Source organism: Seriola dumerili, unplaced genomic scaffold (genome assembly GCF_002260705.1).
Source record: "Seriola dumerili isolate Sdu_G_001 unplaced genomic scaffold, Sdu_1.0 BDQW01000078.1, whole genome shotgun sequence".
NCBI lineage: Eukaryota > Metazoa > Chordata > Actinopteri > Carangiformes > Carangidae > Seriola > Seriola dumerili.
This window is the reverse complement of record NW_019174333.1, coordinates 2237549-2256744: the sequence shown is the minus strand read 5'-3', so window position 1 is coordinate 2256744 and position 19196 is coordinate 2237549. Positions and strand designations below refer to the sequence as shown.

At 40.1% G+C, this 19196-nt stretch overlaps 1 protein-coding gene across 1 annotated transcript; it reads left to right on the top strand.

Annotated features, from left to right (window-relative positions):
- Window positions 1–1681: 1681 nt before the first annotated feature.
- Window positions 1682–17634, top strand: LOC111220836 (SH3 domain-binding protein 5-like). Its single transcript, XM_022744074.1, has 6 exons — window positions 1682–1939; window positions 2241–2303; window positions 2453–2581; window positions 9667–9828; window positions 16082–16255; window positions 16983–17634. The coding sequence occupies exons 1-6, from the start codon at window positions 1682–1684 to the stop codon at window positions 17595–17597; spliced, it is 1401 nt and encodes a 466-aa protein (XP_022599795.1). The 3' UTR covers window positions 17598–17634.
- Window positions 17635–19196: the final 1562 nt, after the last annotated feature.

The window sequence follows — 19196 nt, the reverse complement described above, 5'->3', positions numbered from 1 at the left end:
TGAGCCCCATGTTAAATCAGACTGAGTGCTCATGTTCTGGACTTGCCCTCTGCTCTGTAAAAACTGAAAATAAATATTTACAGTTCTCTGTTTAAGACCCTGTTTATATTTGGAGTAACTGCTAAAGAAACTAATATTCCTTGATATAATTAATTGTGCCTCTCTGATTGCCAGAAGACAAATGTCAGAGGAGGTTAGATGAGATGAGATGAGATGAGATGAGATGAGATGAGAAGATAGATAAGATACTCCTTTATTAGTTCCATCTTGGGGAAATTTGAAATGTTACAGCAGCAAAGTGGACAGTAAAAAAAGTCTATCAGAAACTGTCAGATAAAAAAAGTTAAATAATAGATAATAATGTAATATGTACAATTAGATATCAAATCTAGCAAAACTAGCAGAAGATAAGGGATCATGCACAGTTGTAGACTGGCTCTGAGGCTTTCTACTGATAAACTGAATAAGGACTGGTGTCCATCTTTCACCAATACAAAGCACTGCAAGCTGATAAAGAAAACATGGTCATGTCGCAAATCTGAATCTGTCTTAATGATAACAGTTATTTACGTTATAGATAGATAGATCGATAGATACTTTATTTATCCTCTAGGGAAAATTCATGTTATATATATTATATAAAGGTGTGATGTGTCAACATTAAAGAATTTTTATTTACTTATTATTTTTTCTTACATTGCATTTGTTTATGATTTTTTTTCATTCCTTTTTTACTTATCTTCTTTTCCCATCAGTGTGTGTCCCTCTACAAAGAGTGATGTTTCCATATATGTCACCTATCAGGGGTTATTATCACATATAGATGGTAGGTCCTCTGGATGAAGATATACGTTTATAACATATATGAAATTCCCATAGTAAAATTTGCATATGTACAGTATATGTATATTATAAATATCAATGATGACTTATAACGTGCTGTGACCACATTTGTTAACCATACATATATAAATTCATTATGCAAGTTTATTCATTATTATAAACATGCCTCACTTCACATTCTGGGAAGGCGGTCTCAATAGGCTTTGTAACCTATGTAACATGCCATACAATATAAGCATACATACATAAACATGCATATTTGTATAGGCTTGACATAGATGTCAATAGTTAAAAATGTTTCCAATTTCTAACGGGTTTCCTTATGCGTTTTTATTTTATATTATCTTTCTTATATGGAAATTCAGTGTATGTACATATTACATTTGCGTATGTGTTGTTGTTGTTGTTGTTGTTGTTGTTGTTGTTGTTGTTTTTTGACTGAAAAATAAGAATTTGTTATTTTAATGAAAGTGAAGCAGTCATGGTCACAAACACTGTTCAGGACCCCCGGAAGTCCAGGTCACAGACTACGTTGATTGTAGGAACTATAGTTCTAAGTATATTGAAATAACAGCATAGAATAAATACGTTGTTTAATGAATGTGAGGATGACAAACAGAAGCAGAGCAGGGAGGAGAGCTGCGGAGTGACAGTCCTGTGCTGCCTGCATGACGGCGGCCGGGCTGCGGGGGTCGGCAGCGACAGCCGTGTGTGGTTTGTGTGCTGTGCAGACACAGCGGGACGGTTTAACACTGAAGTCCTCGGTGTTTTTCACTGGCAGTTTTTCTGTAGAGTAAACAGGCTACTGTAGCGGTAGGCTAACAGCGACAGGCCGCACATGGAGCCAGGGACCTCGCGTGAAATTCCGAGCGGGGCAGGGTGCCTTAAACCGGCCGGGGTGCGGGAGGAGACCCCGGGGAAAGAGGCGAGAGGCGGTAAGGGGAGCACCGTGATGAAGTGCAGAGGAGCGGACGCAGACACCGCGAAGGAGGTGAGAGCGCACTGGGAGGATGATGGAGAGGCTGAGAATCAGATGAAACCCGAAGAAGGAGAGGATGCCGGCAAATACGAGGAAGAACTGGACCCAAGAATTCAGGCATGTTACAAAATGATCATTATCACTCAGGTAGCCGAATAGATGAACCCTGTTTATGTATTTTACACAAACCATCCAGTTTATATTAGTCCTTGTGGCATTTTTACTAATAAATATGAACATCTGCACGTCCTAGTCTGCTCCTGCCACAGACTGGTGCCTGGGCTGGGCAGCCTCAAGTCTCTAGGCTGCAGCGTCCTTCCACTGAACATTTTAACACTGCTTTAATTCCAGCATCTTTCCAGCCTTTCTGTTGATCTTCTGCCTTTAATACCAGTCATCTCCCCCCCTGTGTTTCCAGGAGGAGCTGGAGCACCTCAACCAGGCCAGCGACGAGATCAACAAGCTGGAGCTGCAGCTGGACGTGAGGGAGTTGTTGTTTATGTCGCTGTCAGAGTTTGTGCGCTGACCGACTGTTCAGTTGTTATCACGGCCTCAGCTGTCACACAGCTCCTGGCAGCGCTCACTGAATGTTGTATCTGTGATGTTATGTCATGTGTGTGCTGCCTGCAGGATGCCAGGTCCAGCTACAGGAGGATTCTCACTGACTCTGCCAGGAAACTCAACGCTCAGGGCTCCCAGCTCGGCGCCTGCATTGAGAAAGCAAGGCCCTACTATGAAGCCCGCAGACTGGCCAAAGAGGTGCGTGTTGCAGGTGTACATGAGTCTGCAGTGTATGTGCATGGATCAGAATGAGAGATAAACACTTTACTAATGTAAATTAGTGAAGTCAGAATAGTCCTGCAATACACCCCAGCTTTCATGAAGGTTCCAGCTTCCAAGGTTTGTTTGAACTGTCACAGAAAAGTGTTGATGAGGGTGTTTGTAATGTTTAGTCTACCCTCATTATTATAAATGAGGTGGACAAGTTACTAGAAAAATCTCTCAGAGGCTGAAGGTGAGGGTTGGAAATGTTTCCATTGTTTAGGTTTGGTGCAGTGAAGGATAGAGTGTCCTGTAAAGTCCTCAGCAGTGCTATGTTAATGAACAAAAACTTAGACTAACACTTAATAAAAAAGTAACCTCAAGCAGGAGTACAAGGAGTAACAAGGACCATAATAAAATAAATCCTGCTCCTGCAGGATCACACACTATAGTCTGTTGGGTATTAAAACAGTGTCCCCCACCAGCCAATGAGATCTCTTGTTCAGCTTACGTTGTGTATCGTTCTGTCTCTGTAACATTTTCTGATGTTCTTGAAAGAAGAACAGGAAGCGGCAACAAAACAGCTGAGACAAACTACAAAAACATGCAGGCTAGCAGCATTCATGAAAAGGTAAGCTAGTGTAACTGTATCAAGTGCTGTGGATGCAATGTTAACGTTACTTTAAGTTGGTTAGTGTTTGTGTTGCTACCAGAAGAAGTATGTTTCAGGATTAATGTAACCGTCAAAATTTAGGTTCTCTTCTTGAAATAAACCCAGGATGAACATTATGTCAGTGAATCCAGCTTCTGAATAATCAGAGAACAGGTAGCCGTGGTAACGCTGGGTGGACAGGAACAACACAGAGTCAGTAGGTCTGATTTACTTAGGAGAACATGTTGTGTTACTGCAGAGCAGCGGGACACGGGGGCTGCGATGTGAACCTGTAAACATCTACACAGTGCCTTTTCCACTAACCTCATAATAGATAAGAAAGTCAGCTGTAACCATGGTAACTGTGCACCACAAAGATGGTGACACCCGGAGCCTCAAACGGAGTGGAAGACTGAAAAAATAGTAAATGCTGGACAAAAATTTGATTAAAATGTGTTTAGCTTTTGTTGACTAAAACCATGAATAAAAATGGACGTAGCCTCCGTGACATCACCCACAGGTTTCTGAAGAACGCTTTTGAAGCTCAGAGTGAGCTGCTCTACCATCACCATCTTGCCAGTACCTGACTCCGCCCCTAACTCCCAGCTAATCCAAAAATAGTCAAAGAGGAGGGGCGTATGTGTGGACTTTAGTGCAGGCCGACTTGTGGCAAGCATACGTTTACCCACCTGCCATTCAAAGAAACCACACCCCCAAATATAAATACTTTAAGCCTTAATAAAATGTAAACAGGCGAGTTATATAAAAATTCAACATTTTCCTATTTTCAGGCAAAGTTATGTTCAGGATCATGTTGACATTCAAATGGTTGGCTAGTTTATGGATGATTATTTTGAATAGGCTGCTAGCCGTTTTGCTTGGCAATGCTGTGAACGCACCTTGAAGTCACATCACATCATTTATATCCTTTAAATGTATATAAGTCACTGTTGGCTGCTAACTGTGGTAGTTTTATGAGGTTAATAGGTTAACGTATTCTTCCTAACTTGTTTTAAACTCTGCAATAATGGGTTAGCATGTTTAGTTCCGTTGCTTGCTAGCTTGTTTAGCCAGTAGCTAATGGTTTAAGGTTTATGATTCAGCTCTGGCAGAGCAAAGGTTTCAAATGTGTGTTGGTTCATTTCATTGTGCGCTGGATAATAATAAATTTGAAGTACAATGAATGGGAGCCTAACTGTATGCTAGTCAAACACTGGCTAAATACTCGCTAACTGCTATTTTTACTTTGCTAGCGTGACATGACGTGTTTAACTGTTGTAGCAGCAGCTCACAGTGGGTGGGGCTAACCTTGTCAATGAAATCACTTCCTGTTGCTAATAAAGAGGCTAAAGTGTGATAAACTGAGGAGACCCAGCGGCAGTAAGTAATCTGAGCTAATTCAACTTTGAATCTACATTTAAAGTTCAGTCTAGATTTGTCAGTTGGCTGCTACTATGTTATTGGTGTTCAGGCTGCAATAGTTAATATAATTCATAAGAATGCAGTCAGGTTATAAATTAATAATGATGATCATAATGCTAAATTTTATTTACCTAGCACTTGCTTGTGACAAAGTTCTTGCGATCAATTTGTCATAATTTCATAATTAATTAAGTATGAAAGAGGTGATGTCATAGATAAGTATCACCAAGTATAGACTGCGCATATTTTAAATCAGTGTTCCACAGATGGGAACATATTGGCAGTGTTGTGCATGAACGTTGTTCATTGAACATGTTCATATTTTTTGTGAACGCTGAACTGAACGAATCATTTTACAAATTGTGAACGTGAACGTGAGCTCACGTCTTACGACAGCATGACGTCTCCATAGACACGGTGCTAGCGGTACAGACGGTTTTAAAAGTAACTCATGTCTGTGATTCTTCAGTGGTATACAGTAATTCGTTTAGTTTGGGAGTGGCAATGATTTGGGGCTGGTGATGGATGGGTAGAAGGAGGTTCTATTGAAAAAGAATAGTGGCCCATTTATTAAAAAAAAAAAAAACTGAACTTAGTTCAAAAGTAATGAACTATGAACGTGAACTAGTTAATTTTCATCAGTATGAACTGGACTTTGAACTAGTTCTTTTAAAGTGTGAACTGGCACAACACTGCATATTTGTGTATGGAGTGATTCCTGTCTGCCATATGAGCTAGATCATCACTGGTAATGTCCTGGAGAAGTCCTGGAAAAAGGTTCCCTAGAAAAGAGTGGGAACCATGTAAATGTAATCGTTAGTGTTTGCTTCATGATACACAAATAAAAAAATTTACAAATGTATACGTTAGGTGCATTTGTCTTCCTATCAGTGGACAAATATCAAACAACTTAAATAAGTGTTAAGTAATTCCATTAAAACAGCACAGCCAGTGAAGATGTGACACCAGACGATTCTAGTGGATGTAAAACGTGCTGACTTTATATTGTCTCATGAGATGCTGCTGCATGTTTTGAAAGAAAAACCACTAAAAAGACAAATGTTTTCCACTGGCACCTAAAAACAACATGCGACTACAGATCAGGGAGGACGTGAAGAGACACACAACTGCACACACACAATACACAAAACAAATGTGATATTAAAAAGTAAATATGCACAAGGAGCTTTTCATATGCAGTTTATTCAAGTTGGGTTGTATTTATGTATTTGTAAAATTTTCTTTTTCAGTACGATATTTATTTCATTCTATTCACAGATCACTTGTTTTCATGTGTATATCATGACATTTCAGTAATATTCAGACTTTTTCCACTTTATTGTCCCAACAATACACAGTTGTACTGGATAAATGTCATGTATAAGTAATGGCGATTCATACGTAGTCTGTAATGTCAGTAAGTGATAGCTGAGAGGGAATGATTTGCCTGTAATGAAGCCAAACTGATTAAGTAAAACTTTTAACCCTTGAAGGACTGGGGCCTGAGTGGCAGTCATGTTTAATCAACATGCTGAGGAGTCATTTGAAACTGTAATTGAACTAATGAAAATTGTGTGGAGAAAGAGCAGAGGTCTAATTGAAAGCAATAAACCAAATAATAGATTATTAATCTGAACCGTTAAGCAGTGTCATTTGTAGTTATAAAAATGCAAATTAGAAAACGAGGAAAATGCCATTAGTATTACATCAGTGGTGCTCGTATGCAGGTTTCAACAGCCTTTGCATTTTAATCACACGTCATGTAAAGACTCCATATGATAAAAACCATCAGTGATGCAGTCAGTGATCTCTCAGTGGGGATCTCCAGTATCCGTCTCCATCCAGCCGAACCTTCCTGCAGCTCTATCTCGCGGACACATCGACCAAACCTTCCCATGTGATCCGAGTAACCTTGACTTTAGCAGCTCTCTTGCAAACCAACACAGAAACACTTTCCTCCAGACGCTGACAGAACTCCCTGAGCTGCATGTCTGGGATGACTTTGTTCTTTAGTCAGGATAAACCCCAGTGACAGTGAGCTTTAATTTTAAAGGGAGACCTAAAGAACATATATATATATATATATATATACAGTATATATAAATATATATATATATCACAAATGGAATTGTGCATCGTTTTTCAATACACTACACAATAAGTGAACATTCACGCAGTCTGTTTTTTTGTTTTAAACCAGAAACAGTAAAAACATAAAAACGGAGCAGTTTTTCTGTTTTTGTTGTCAGAATTAAAAAAAAAACAACAAAAACATCAAATCAGAAGAAACGCTCCAATTCTGCTGTTTGCATATTCCTTTTTTTCATTTTTCCTTGTTAAATTGAGGAAGTAAAGGGACATTTCAAAATAAAAGCCGAGAGGACAGCGTGGCCATTCTATAACACAGACAGCGTGTTCATCATGTGTTTATTCCTCTGACGTGGACCAGAGAAGAAGCTTAGATCCTGAATATCTATGAATGTGAATGTTTTTCTTTAAAGTCTGGTGTGTGTTAAAACTCGACCTTAGAGGCGACTAATGTGTTAAACAGCTACATTATATGTAGTTATAGCTTTTGCTCTAAAAGCTGCTGATATGATAATGATTAGTACGACTGTGGCTGATTGATCTGTCCACTATGTGATGTCTGACTGATGAATTTCAGAATAAAGGTCGTAGTGTCGGCTACAACCAACAGCAGCTATAAACAGTGAACATTAGCTTGATCAGGTAGCAGAATATGAAGTGATTTGGTGAAAGAGTGAACAATAATGTGGTAACAGTGGAGACCTCTGCTGGTCACTTTAGACAACACTATCTGGGAGGGACCACACAGTGTGTTTACACATATTAATTAATGAGGCTGTTAATTCATGATACACAAGTAAATAATACATCACACACTTCAGATGAAATATTTTTCATGTCTTAAAAAAAAACATCTTTATCTATCTGTGCATAATGTTATACTATATAGAATGGCCACTCTATCCTCTTGGCTTTTATTTTGAAATATTTATCTTTAATTCAGTGTCAGCTGACTACCTTTCCTCATTCTAATTCCAATTCAACAAGGAAGAATGATCCTGGTTTGACAGTGCCTGTTACAGAAAACTATATTCACATTTTTTAAATTCAAAATCCAGTTCAAATAGTCAAGTTGCTCAAATTTTACAAGTTAATTTCAAGGTAAAGAGACCAAAGTTGAGAGAAGATGAAATATTCAAAGAAAAAAAATCAGAGCTGCCAAAGACATTCTTCTCGAATCTTAAGCAGATTATGGATCATATGGACAGAGGTCTGATGGTGTCTCCTTAACAAACCTGATGTTCAAATTTGAATTTTCATCTTGAATTTCTGTCTGAACGTCACTAATCCAGTGTGGTAAAATTCATTTTTTCACACTCAGTTTATTTTTTAACGTACCAGTGTCAAAACAAATAGACAGATAGATAAAGGGATGACTGCACTGTAGCACTAAATGTGCTTTTGGCTTTTAGTTTAAAAGCAAAATTCTCCCAGTTTTGGATATCTAGCTCTTCTACAGAAGCCTTTCCTCTGACAGAGTTAGTGACAGTTGGTATTAACACAACGAGACTGTAAAGGTGGACTGGTGAGTTGATCAGTTTTCATGTTCAATGTGATGACGTTTAACATCCCTGACAACCTCTGTAGTCTCATTTAGACACTTGTCTAAATGAGACTGAGACACTGGCAAATGAGACACTAGCAACCAGCCTTTTTTATCAGATGTAAAAGCTTCAAGAAATCAGGACTGGAGTATTTACTGATGTATTTTATGTTGTAGAATAAAACGTGAAAATGTCTTGAACTTGTGTTTTAACCACAGACCTTATTTCAGCCATCTAACCAAAAACACATTCAACAAACCAGAGACTTCAGGACCAGGGAACAGGAAGTGTTGAAATACAACTACAACTGCCTTTGTACAACCATAGTCGTTGCAATTGGCCACAGCTGTTCTACAGAGGGGGAAGACGCAATATTGTTTTTTGGAGATGACAGTGCATATTTCTGGACAGTCTGTCATGGATGACATTCATAGTGTTGACCTCAGCGCTGCATAGAGAAGTACAAACCCCAACCTCTATACAGCTAGATGGCCTATCAATGCGAGAAGAGGGTGTGAATAATAGATTGTGATTGTGCTTCTGATGTTACATATATCTTGACTGTATCTCTGGCCCCGGTCAGGTGGCTTGTCTCACCTGAGATACCAAATTACAATTAGAAGATCCAGTTGAATCAGCTGGCCCCAAATATCTGACAGATAGAGTCAGACATGGAGTCTACCCTCACAGAGTACTTTATTAGAGACACTGTACTAATACTGGGTGGGGCACTGAAGTGATGATAGTTGGTATTAAGGCCCAAAGAAAGTCAAGAAAACATTTCCCACGGGAATGACAGGGAGTGGAACCTGACGTGGTCTCTGCATTTGTTGGTTGGACGTGTTTTTCACTCTGGAGCTTTCTGCTCAGCACAGTTGTAAAGAGTGGTTATCTGAATGACTGTAGTCTTTCTGTCAGCTCCAAGCAGTCTGTCCATTTTCCTCTGACCTCTGACCTCTCTCATCGACACAGAGCTGCTGCTCACTGGATGCTTTTTTTGTTGCTCCACTCTGAGTGTGAAAATCCAGGAGATCAGCAGTTTGAGAAACACTCAGACCAACAATCATGTCACAGTCAAAGTCACTGAGATCATGTTTCTCCTCATTAACTGAAGCTCCTCACCTGGATCTGCCACATGATTGGCTGGTTGGATAACTGCATGAATAAGAAGTTGAACAGGTGTTGAGTGTGCATTTGGACACAATTTATAAAGTTAAACTACAGTGAATTGGAGGGCCTTGATCTGCATCAGGACCTGTAAATTTCGATGTCTTCTTCAGACAGCCGCTCTGATGCTGGGAGGACTGTCTCCACTGTGCTTGCAGATTCAGTGATTGGTTGCAATGTTTGTCAGCTGCTGTTGTCTGTTCCCCCAGGCCCAACAGGAGACCCAGAAGGCAGCTCTGAGATACGAGCGGGCTGTATCCATGCACACTGCGGCCAGGGAGATGGTGTATGTGGCAGAGCAGGGCCTCCTGGCCGACAGGAACACCATGGACCCAACCTGGCAGGAGATGCTTAACCATGCCACCGCCAAGGTACATGCCCAGGCTTCTCCCTGACCTTGGAGTTTTAGTTTGTTCTGTGTTGGCTGAATCAGTGAAATGTGGCTAAATTTCTGAGTAAGGCCAGCATGTGTGAATTTCATGCATGGGTTCAACTACATAGAGAGAAATTATTTTCCAACTTGTGTCCCATACACAGATGTGAAACATGAACATATATTGACTTTCTATATATGAAATATATGTACATATACTGTATATATAAAATAACAACACATGTAAAAATTATACATAAAACCTATTAGAAACTTTAAGGATTTCATATACGGACATACAGTGTATCTACCCCATACAAATATTTATGTATATGCATGTATGCTTATATTGTAAACATGTATTATGTAAATATAGATCCATCCCAAAGCCTTTCAATATTGATATTATATACATTTGGTTCCAAATAGTTAACATGGATGTAGTGTGCGGTGGTGCTGAGCTGCAGTGCATTATACAGAAATGTGCTTGACCACTTATAAATATAAAATTGATTATTACACTGAAAACCATACAAGCAGTAGTGTAAACAACACAAGGCAGAAATGATGCTAGATAGGTGAGAATATACAGATGTGTGTGTGTGTGCGTGCGTGCATGTGTGTGTGTGTGGGTGTGAGAGAGAGAGAGAGCAGCGGGTATGTATCTGCAGGAGGGAGTGAGAATGTGTGTGTCAGAGTGAGCAGACAGGATTATGAGTCTGAGGTGGGAAGATTAAGTTTCAAACCAAGTCTCTAAACTGATCTTTTTATACTAACTCCCTCCTAACACTGAGAGAGAGAGAGAGCACGCAAGATCTCTCTGAGCTGAAACAAAACTTTACAGTGAGAAAGGAATCAAAGTCAAAGACCAGCGTCAAAAGAATAAAAAAGAATAATAATAATAATACATTTTATTTATAAGTGCATTTCAAGACACCCAAGGACACTTAACAAAGCAAATAAAACATTCATAAACATAAATGAGATAAAAACAATATATGAATAAAATTGAAAAATTATGAATGAATAATGAATGAAAACTTCAATATATATAGTATATATTTATATATGCACATATACATATATATATATACATATATATATACTGCTTAAAAAATTGAGGGAACACTTCACAAATCGGATCTTGATGAAGAATTATTCAAGTTGAAAGTCTTTACTGATGTACTTTGTATAATGTGTTGAGAACAAAATGACATAACAACAGTCAATGGAAACCAAAATCATCAACCTACTGAGGGCTGGATTCACAATCACACTGAAAATCAAAGTAACAAATTGAAATCACAGGCTGATCCAACTCATCATGTGACTCAGTAGTGTGGACACAAACTAGAGAGGAATCACTCAGGAAGAATCAGGAGAGAGCAACTGTCTGTTGCCACCACATGTAAAACCATTCCCTTTTTGGGGGTTGTCTTGCTGTTGCCTCTCCATTGCACTTGTTGTCACTTTCATTTTCACCAAAGCAGCTGAAACTGATTCACAATCACTTGTGCTTCCTAAATGGACAGATTGAGATCCCTGAAGTTTAATATATTATACACACACACATGTACATGCATAATAAAACAATGATAAACAAAAAACTAATTCATAATAAAAACTACATTACAATTCTATCATTTAGTGTCAGCCATACTTGTCTTTTCAGCTGTATAGAATTGAGCTGAACCAGTGGCTGGCAGAGGTGCTGTCTCAGTTTTCCTAGCCTATCAGCTGTGTTTGGCGTTGGAGGAATGTGATGCCCCCAAGAGGACAGTGTGAGGGAAAAAGGAACAGTTCATGACCCTCTTGGTGGTCGTTCTGTTACGGCTTGGGCATGTACTGATTTCACTGCTGGAAGCAGCAAGATGAATGTAGAGCACAAACTGTAAATAGAGATGGACGTAGCCTCTTTGACGTCAACTGCCACCCCAACTCCCGGCTAATCCAAAAATGGTCAAAGAGGTGAGGCTAACCCTAACCCTAAAGACATGCAGGTAAACTGGTGACTCTAAAGCGTAGGTGAGCTTGAATGGTTGTTTGTCTCTAAGTATCAACCCTGTGATAGACTGTACCCTGTCTCTCGCCCAATGTCAGCTGGGATCAGCTGCAGCCCCCGAACCCTCTAAAAGGATAAACGGGTACAGGGTACAGCTAATTGGATGAAGCAATGATGTCCACAGTGGCTTGAAGAGATTCTCAGCTGAGTCACTCACCAGGACAAGCAGCTCCTTGAATGAATATCTAGTATCCCATTGTTGCCAGAGAGAAATTTTAGTAGCATGCATCAAAGAGGTTCAATCTCCTTTTCTCTCAGAATTAAACTTTAAAGGTCATTGTGCAGTTGCAATTTTAATGATTGATGGTGACTGGGAATGGAGCCTGCAGAGTTCAGCCAGAGCTGCTGCTGTGTTCTTCAGTTAGGCCTTGCACTCTTGTTGGACACTTCTGGAATGTCATGGAATTTAGACAGGCAAAGTGAAGTGAATATTGAGGGATGCAACACTAAACAAAATTCATGTACCTTGGATTTAAGGCCACAATTCAGTAAGTCTTTGGTACAGGTGGTAAACAGATAATATGGAAGATGTTGTTGTTTATGAATTTAAAAAATGTAAAAATGTGGCTCTTTGGGCACAATTCTTACTGTAAAAACCATGGCACATTAACATATAGTTATGAAAAAACACAAATGCCAACATTCAGCATTGCTCAATTACAGTGGCCGAAACGGGGTCAGCACAATGAAAAAAACAACACAAACGCAAAAGCAACAACACAAATTAAGTCACAACACAAATGTAATACCCATGACATGAATACAAAAGCCACAACACAAATACAAAAGAAACAACACAAATACAAAAGCAACAACACAATTACAAAAGCAACAACACAAATACAAAAGCCGCAACACAAATACAAAAGCAACAACACAAATACAAAAGCAACAACACAATTACAAAAGCAACAACACAATTACAAAAGCAACAACACAATTACAAAAGCAACAACACAATTACAAAAGCAACAACACAATTACAAAAGCAACAACACAATTACAAAAGCAACAACACAATTACAAAAGCAACAACACAATTACAAAAGCAACAACACAATTACAAAAGCAACAACACAATTACAAAAGCAACAACACAATTACAAAAGCAACAACACAATTACAAAAGCAACAACACAAATTAAGTCACAACACAAATGTAATACCCATGGCATGAATACAAAAGCAACAGCACAAATACAAAAGCCGCAACACAAATACAAAAGTCATAACACAAATGCAAATTAAACCACAATACGAGTACAAAAAGCCACAACACGACTTCAAAAACAGCACAAATGAAAAGTAAGCCACAACTGAAGTGAGCAGCGATCCGTCTATACAATTAGTCGTGATTGCCGGGGGACTTGCTGGCAGGCGGACTATTTTGATCAGGAACGTTTAAGAAATAAGTTTCAGAAGTTAGTGAAACGTTGTTGCCAGATAATTGTGATTAAAATTGCTTTGTCACAAATGAGCAATGTTGTTCAATGTGTTGACACTGCGCTCAGGAGTAAGCTTTCCTGCACTGACTGTGTGGCGGGCGACAGGATCTGTTATGTTTTGCATTTCCGATTGTGTCGTTATATATCGCAAGAGAGCACACACCAAACATGCATTGTCTTGCTGTAGATCAAGTGCAGACAAAGATGTGAAAATTGAATGTAAATAAAATTATGATTGACTCTCAAGGGTTATTTCCTGTATCTAGCTGCTATGTCTATTGGAGGTAGTGTGTCAAAAATAAAGGTTTGCAATGCACTGATATGTGTCACATACAAATTCACCTCTAAACAGTAATTTCACTGCCACCGCTTTATTTCTAAATTTATTTCTGTGTATAAGCTGCCATGACAAACTGGAAGCGTGTTTTCTACCTCAATGCTGCGAACACACCCTGTAAACAGGAAACCCATTAACAACAGTCACAGCTGGTGCAGCAAGGTAAAAAACAGGACCCAAATGCAGACGGTGAGGCAGAGCTTAAGCTGTTCATAACAAAGAGGATTAAAAGGCCTTCAGGATAGTGAGGCAGGCAAAGGTCAAAACCGTAGAGAAGAGTCCAAACAGGCAACAAGTCCAGTAAGGCAGAGGCAAGAATCCAAGAGACACAAGGGTCAGAATCCAGGTAAGACAGGCAACACACGAGAAACCAGGACACAAAGCACAGTAAAGACAACATAACAACTGAACAGGGGGAAGACTATGTATATGCACTAGAGTTGCAACCCGTCCTGGTTTTCCTGGGATCGTTCTCTGTTTTGAACGACTGTCCCAAAAAATGTATATTCTTTCCTGAGACACAAATTGTCTTTAATTTTAGTGAGGATGCATGTCTAATTTAGAATTTCATAATTTCAAATAAAACCTCATTCAGGTAATAGATTTTAAAATAAACAGGAACAGCGGGACGTCATTATGCAGCAGTGCTTTAATTTAAGAAACACTGAGCTCAATTATGTCAAATTATATAGTAGCTGGAAAAATGGAGGTGCTCTACAATCACTTTATTTTCACTTTATATAGGCAGCACATTCAATGTCACCCTCAAAAAGAATGGTACATAACACCAATACAAATTACTAAATACAAAATGCAAATCAGACAATCAGGCTACCAGACAAAAACTACATGAAAAAACAAAACAAAAACATACATAGATCTTCATTTTCCAGATTGCAACTACAAAAAAATAAAGTGTTAACAAACATGAATTTAACCCTTTAGTGCTTGGTTGAAAAAATCGATTCTCCAATTCAAATAGATTTTCATTTGAATAATTTGACATCGATTAATAAAGTCCCGACATCAATCTTTTAATATGAACCTTTACAGTGTCATGGATGTATGAAGCTGTAATGCTGTTAGCCTCAAGTGATGGCTATAATAAGTATTGACCGCTACAATAGAAGAAGAATCCGTGTGTACCTGTTGGTACACAATGCACATTAGTGACCTACGCATTATTTCACGAGATGTGTGACTAAGCTGTTGGTAACGTTAAATTGAAAGTGTATTAATATAACTGCTTTGGGTCCATTTGTAATGTAAAAATTTCATATTTGTATTAATGCATCAGGTTAGAGGAATAATTTACAGCATTAGTTCTCTGTTAATCTCATTCATACCCAAGCAAAACTGGTGTTGTAACTGAAATATCTCTGACTGAATCCATTCATTCATTAGCCATCCCCTTTATCCTTATAGGGTCGGGGAGGGGGGGGTGACTTAAGATTTAACCTGGAGCCAATCCCAGCTGACATTGGGCAAGGGCCAGTCTATCACAGGGCTGACATATAGACACATACAACCAGTCACACTCACATTCACACCTACATTCAATTTAAAATCACCAATGAATCTGCGTGTCTATGGCTGGAGGACTCAGAGAACATGAAAACTCCACTCTGAAGCCATTTTTGGACAAAGTGAATGGAGATGTTATGAGAGCAGAGCAGTAGACTTACCGACATTGAACTTGTAGCCAGAGAGAGTGCTAAATTCATTGATTGTTGCTAACATAGCTGGGATTAATTGATTAGGGTTGCAGAGAAATAGCAGTATATCATCTGCATACAATGTAATAGTATGCTCCCTTTTCCCAGTGTTACCATTAACACATGGGTGTGTTCTAACAGCTTCAGAGGTTCAGGTTTAATCTCTTAGCTCAAAGCTTTTACTTTCTGCACAATGGAGTTAATTGGTTTGTATGAGGAATGTTCCTCTGGTAATGTGTGGACTACTCATACATTCTACTTAAAAGTTAATTCTGGGTTAGGTTTATCAGGACCTGTAGCTTTTCCACTGGAGTGTCATCAATAGCTTCCTTTATTTGTGCATATGTAATTGACTTATTCAAATCAAATCAAGTTTATTTATAGAGCATATTTAAAGCAACCAAAGTTGAGTGATGTACAACATAGTAACAGCCAAAAGGAAACAAAACGAGATAACTTTTCAGATGACTTAACTATCCCATAGGCAAAAACAGTTAGGGAATAGTTTGAAATAAAAAACGAAATAAAACACAGAGGTTAAAAGTAAAAGATAAACCTTAAGGACACTCAAAAGCCAGAGAAAATGTGGGTTTTGAGTTTAGCCTTAAAAATGTCCACAGAGGACTTGACAAGGTCCATTTACTTGACGATGCAGCGTTCCCTCTCTCAGTCATATCTCCTGTGCTGGTCAGGTAAACGAGGCGGAGGAGGAGCGCCTCCACAGCGAGCGGGAGCACCAGCGAGTCACACAGCTTTGCCAGGACGCAGAGGCGCGAGTTCAGACCCTCCAGAAAGCACTGAAGAAGGTCATCCTCAAGTCCAAACCTTACTTTGAACTCAAGGCTCAATTCAACCACATTCTGGAGGTGTGTACCAGTGTTTTTGAAACATACATGTTTGTACTGTTAGCAACAAGCTGATGATTTCAGCAGCGTGATACTCCACATGGTTTAGCAGCTTTTTCACAGAGGTACTTTACCTGTGGTACAGTGTTAATGCAGAGGCTGCAAAATGTGATTTACAGTACATGCAGACATTTGAGACTCACTCATCACAAACAACCTTCAGTGACTTTCATTCGAACTTTGAAAATATCCCACTGAGGCTGAAAGGTGATTTTTGGTAGTTGTGGTGTTTATGTGTGTGGTTCTGTCCAACAAGCTGTGAAGGCTGGTGACATCATCATCCTAATTCAAGCAAACAGGTTGACAGTGATGTGATTAGTTTCTTTTATGTCTGGAGAATATAATTTGTAGTCCGGAGCGTCTCTGTAGCACCACCAACACTTATGGTGACATAACAACACACAACAATGTGACACATTTTACCTTTGTCAAAGAAACAGCTGCTCCTGAGATTCTTTTTCAGCCACTGTGATTTGGATATTGCACTTGGCCATATTGCGATTTCGATTATATTACGATTAATTGTTTAGCCCTATTTAAAATCACAGTAAAAAGGGATGAATAATTGTTATTTTAGGTTTAAACCAAAGTATAATTAAAGAAATGAAAATGGCCAACTTAAAGAGCAACTCTCTTTGGGTCTAGTGTCTTGAGACATTTCTCTAACTTGCTTCTAACTGTTTTTCAGGAACACAAGGCTAAAGTAGTCAGGCTGGAGGAGCAGGTATCGAAAGTAAAAACACGTTACTCTGTGGCCCTGCGGAACCTGGAGCAGATCAGTGAACAGATTCATGCACAGAGGGGGCGAATCAGGGCCAGCAGGGGGCGCCCTGCAGTCTGTGGGGGGCGGAGCTCCCCTGTAGGTGCTGAGGCTGAGGTCAGAGCCGCCATCGGGATTCACGTCAGTAGTTGTGCTGCAGTCGGCGACATGGAGAGCGACTGGGCGGACAGCGAGAAAACCCGGCTGTGGGTGGAGAGGCACAGAGAGAGCGGCTGGGGCCAGAGGGAGCGGCTGGAGGCGGAGCAGGCTGGCTCAGACTGTATGTCAGTCATCAGCCTGCAGACCATCGCCTCCGACCTGGAAAAGTGCGACTCGGTGGAGCACCTGGGTGACATGAGTGACGCCGGGAGCGTGCTGTGTGAGGAGTGGGACCGCAACAGGAAGCCTAACGAGAGGCCAGTCAGCAGGGAGGTGGTGACCCAGGGGCCCCAGCTGCAGAAGGCCCAACAGGAAAAGGGAGTGGTCAGTAAAGAGAAGCAGGAGAGCTTTGTCAAGCAGCACTACAGAAGTGTTAGTCTATAGTCAGCAGGTGGAGGAGGAAGCTGATGAGTGATGATGAGTGAGGATCATGGCGAGCGTATGATGAGGGATCAGAGAGGAAGTCAGAGGTGGGAGACGAGCTGGAGAGAGGCTGACAGTGATCGACACATCCCGCACTGCCACTGCAGTTAGGAATAGCAGGGAGGGTTGGAAGGTACACTGGCCGCACACTAATGAATCTCTACGTGGCAGCAATAAAGTGAGAGAGCGGTCCCGCATAGCGCACTGACCTCTCCTCACACTCGTACTTCGCTGCGTCTGATCCAGTCTGATGTTCCACACACTGAAGCTACACAGCAGGCTGAGGAAAACCAATCACTGTAGAATACAAACAGGCGATTTAAAACAATGCTAACACATGCTGGTGTCTGGTTTTTAATGTCTCCACAGACCAGTTTGAACAGTCGCTCTCTGTGTTGACACAGTGTCAGCAGTTTTTTGATTGCTCTTGTTTAAGTTAAGTTTATTTTTGTAGCCTCATCCAATGTTTTTATCAATTATAAGATTACATTAAACATTTAGGAACACTGTGCCATTGTCAATAATAAGTTCAACTGAGCAGACAGGGTGTGAACAAGCCAATGGTTGATCCAGATTACATAAACTACCTTATTACCGCTAATAATCCCACATTACACAGAAACGCACTACTATGGTGGTGTGACTACCATATGTATGACAGGTCAAGTTATGGCAGCAAGGTTTACAAAAGCCTTGTGTTGTTGGCCACAGATTGACTAAACTACGTTAACGTCAAAGAGTCACTGAGGGGAGCTAACTTGTCACCTGACTAAAAAGTGCAGTGAACAGACCTAGATGTTTAGAGGATGCTGCGATCACGTTTTGTTGCCGCTGATACTGATAATCTATGAGTGAAATCAGCCGATCCACCGCTGATACCGATCATTTTTGGCATGCATTGCAGATGGCGTACGTTACATCAGTCTCACACGCTTTGTAAAAGTTCCACACGACCGACATGTTTTGTTTTGGTGGCCTCATGCGGCGGCGCAGTGAACAAGCTGGGAGGCGGGACTACACTACACAGCACACAGTGCTTCTCTCAGCCGCAGACACTGGGGTAGGCTATTAACCACAGGTGAACGGTTTGGAGGTGATCAGTAACTAGGAGCATTAATGCCAGTCTACCAATCTGTATTTTTAGTGAAAACTGGCTGATAATGATCGGTTGCTGATCAACATACCACAGTTTAATCATCATCTTGACGAACCCTAAATAATGAATATACTATTTCCGAAAGCGGCTGGAGCCATGTGGGCTCAGATTTATTTTTAATATATACACTCACTTGTCAATTTATTAGAAACACCAAGAACCTAAAACTAATGTAGTGTAAAGACTCTATTTTAACGATCAAAGAAAGTGGTGTAAAGCGTATGGAGCGAGTTCTTTTAGAGCACCTCCAAATCCCTGTTTGCTAGTTTAGGTAACATAGTGTAGGTTCACTAGTGTAGGTAAGCGCAGTGAACGGTCATGTGTAATGGTGACTCTGGAGTGGCTGCACAGCTGAAAGCGGTACAGTTATGTCAGGATGCCTTAAAATAACAGTGAAACACACC

Excerpts from the sequence above, each read along its gene's own strand:
- LOC111220836 (XM_022744074.1), top strand. The coding sequence starts at position 1,682 with ATGGAGCCAGGGACCTCGCGTGAAATTCCGAGCGGGGCAGGGTGCCTT. Across the intron at positions 2,304-2,452 it reads AGCTGGAGCTGCAGCTGGAC|GATGCCAGGTCCAGCTACAG; the intron begins GTGAGGGAGTTG and ends TGCTGCCTGCAG. Across the intron at positions 16,256-16,982 it reads AATTCAACCACATTCTGGAG|GAACACAAGGCTAAAGTAGT; the intron begins GTGTGTACCAGT and ends ACTGTTTTTCAG.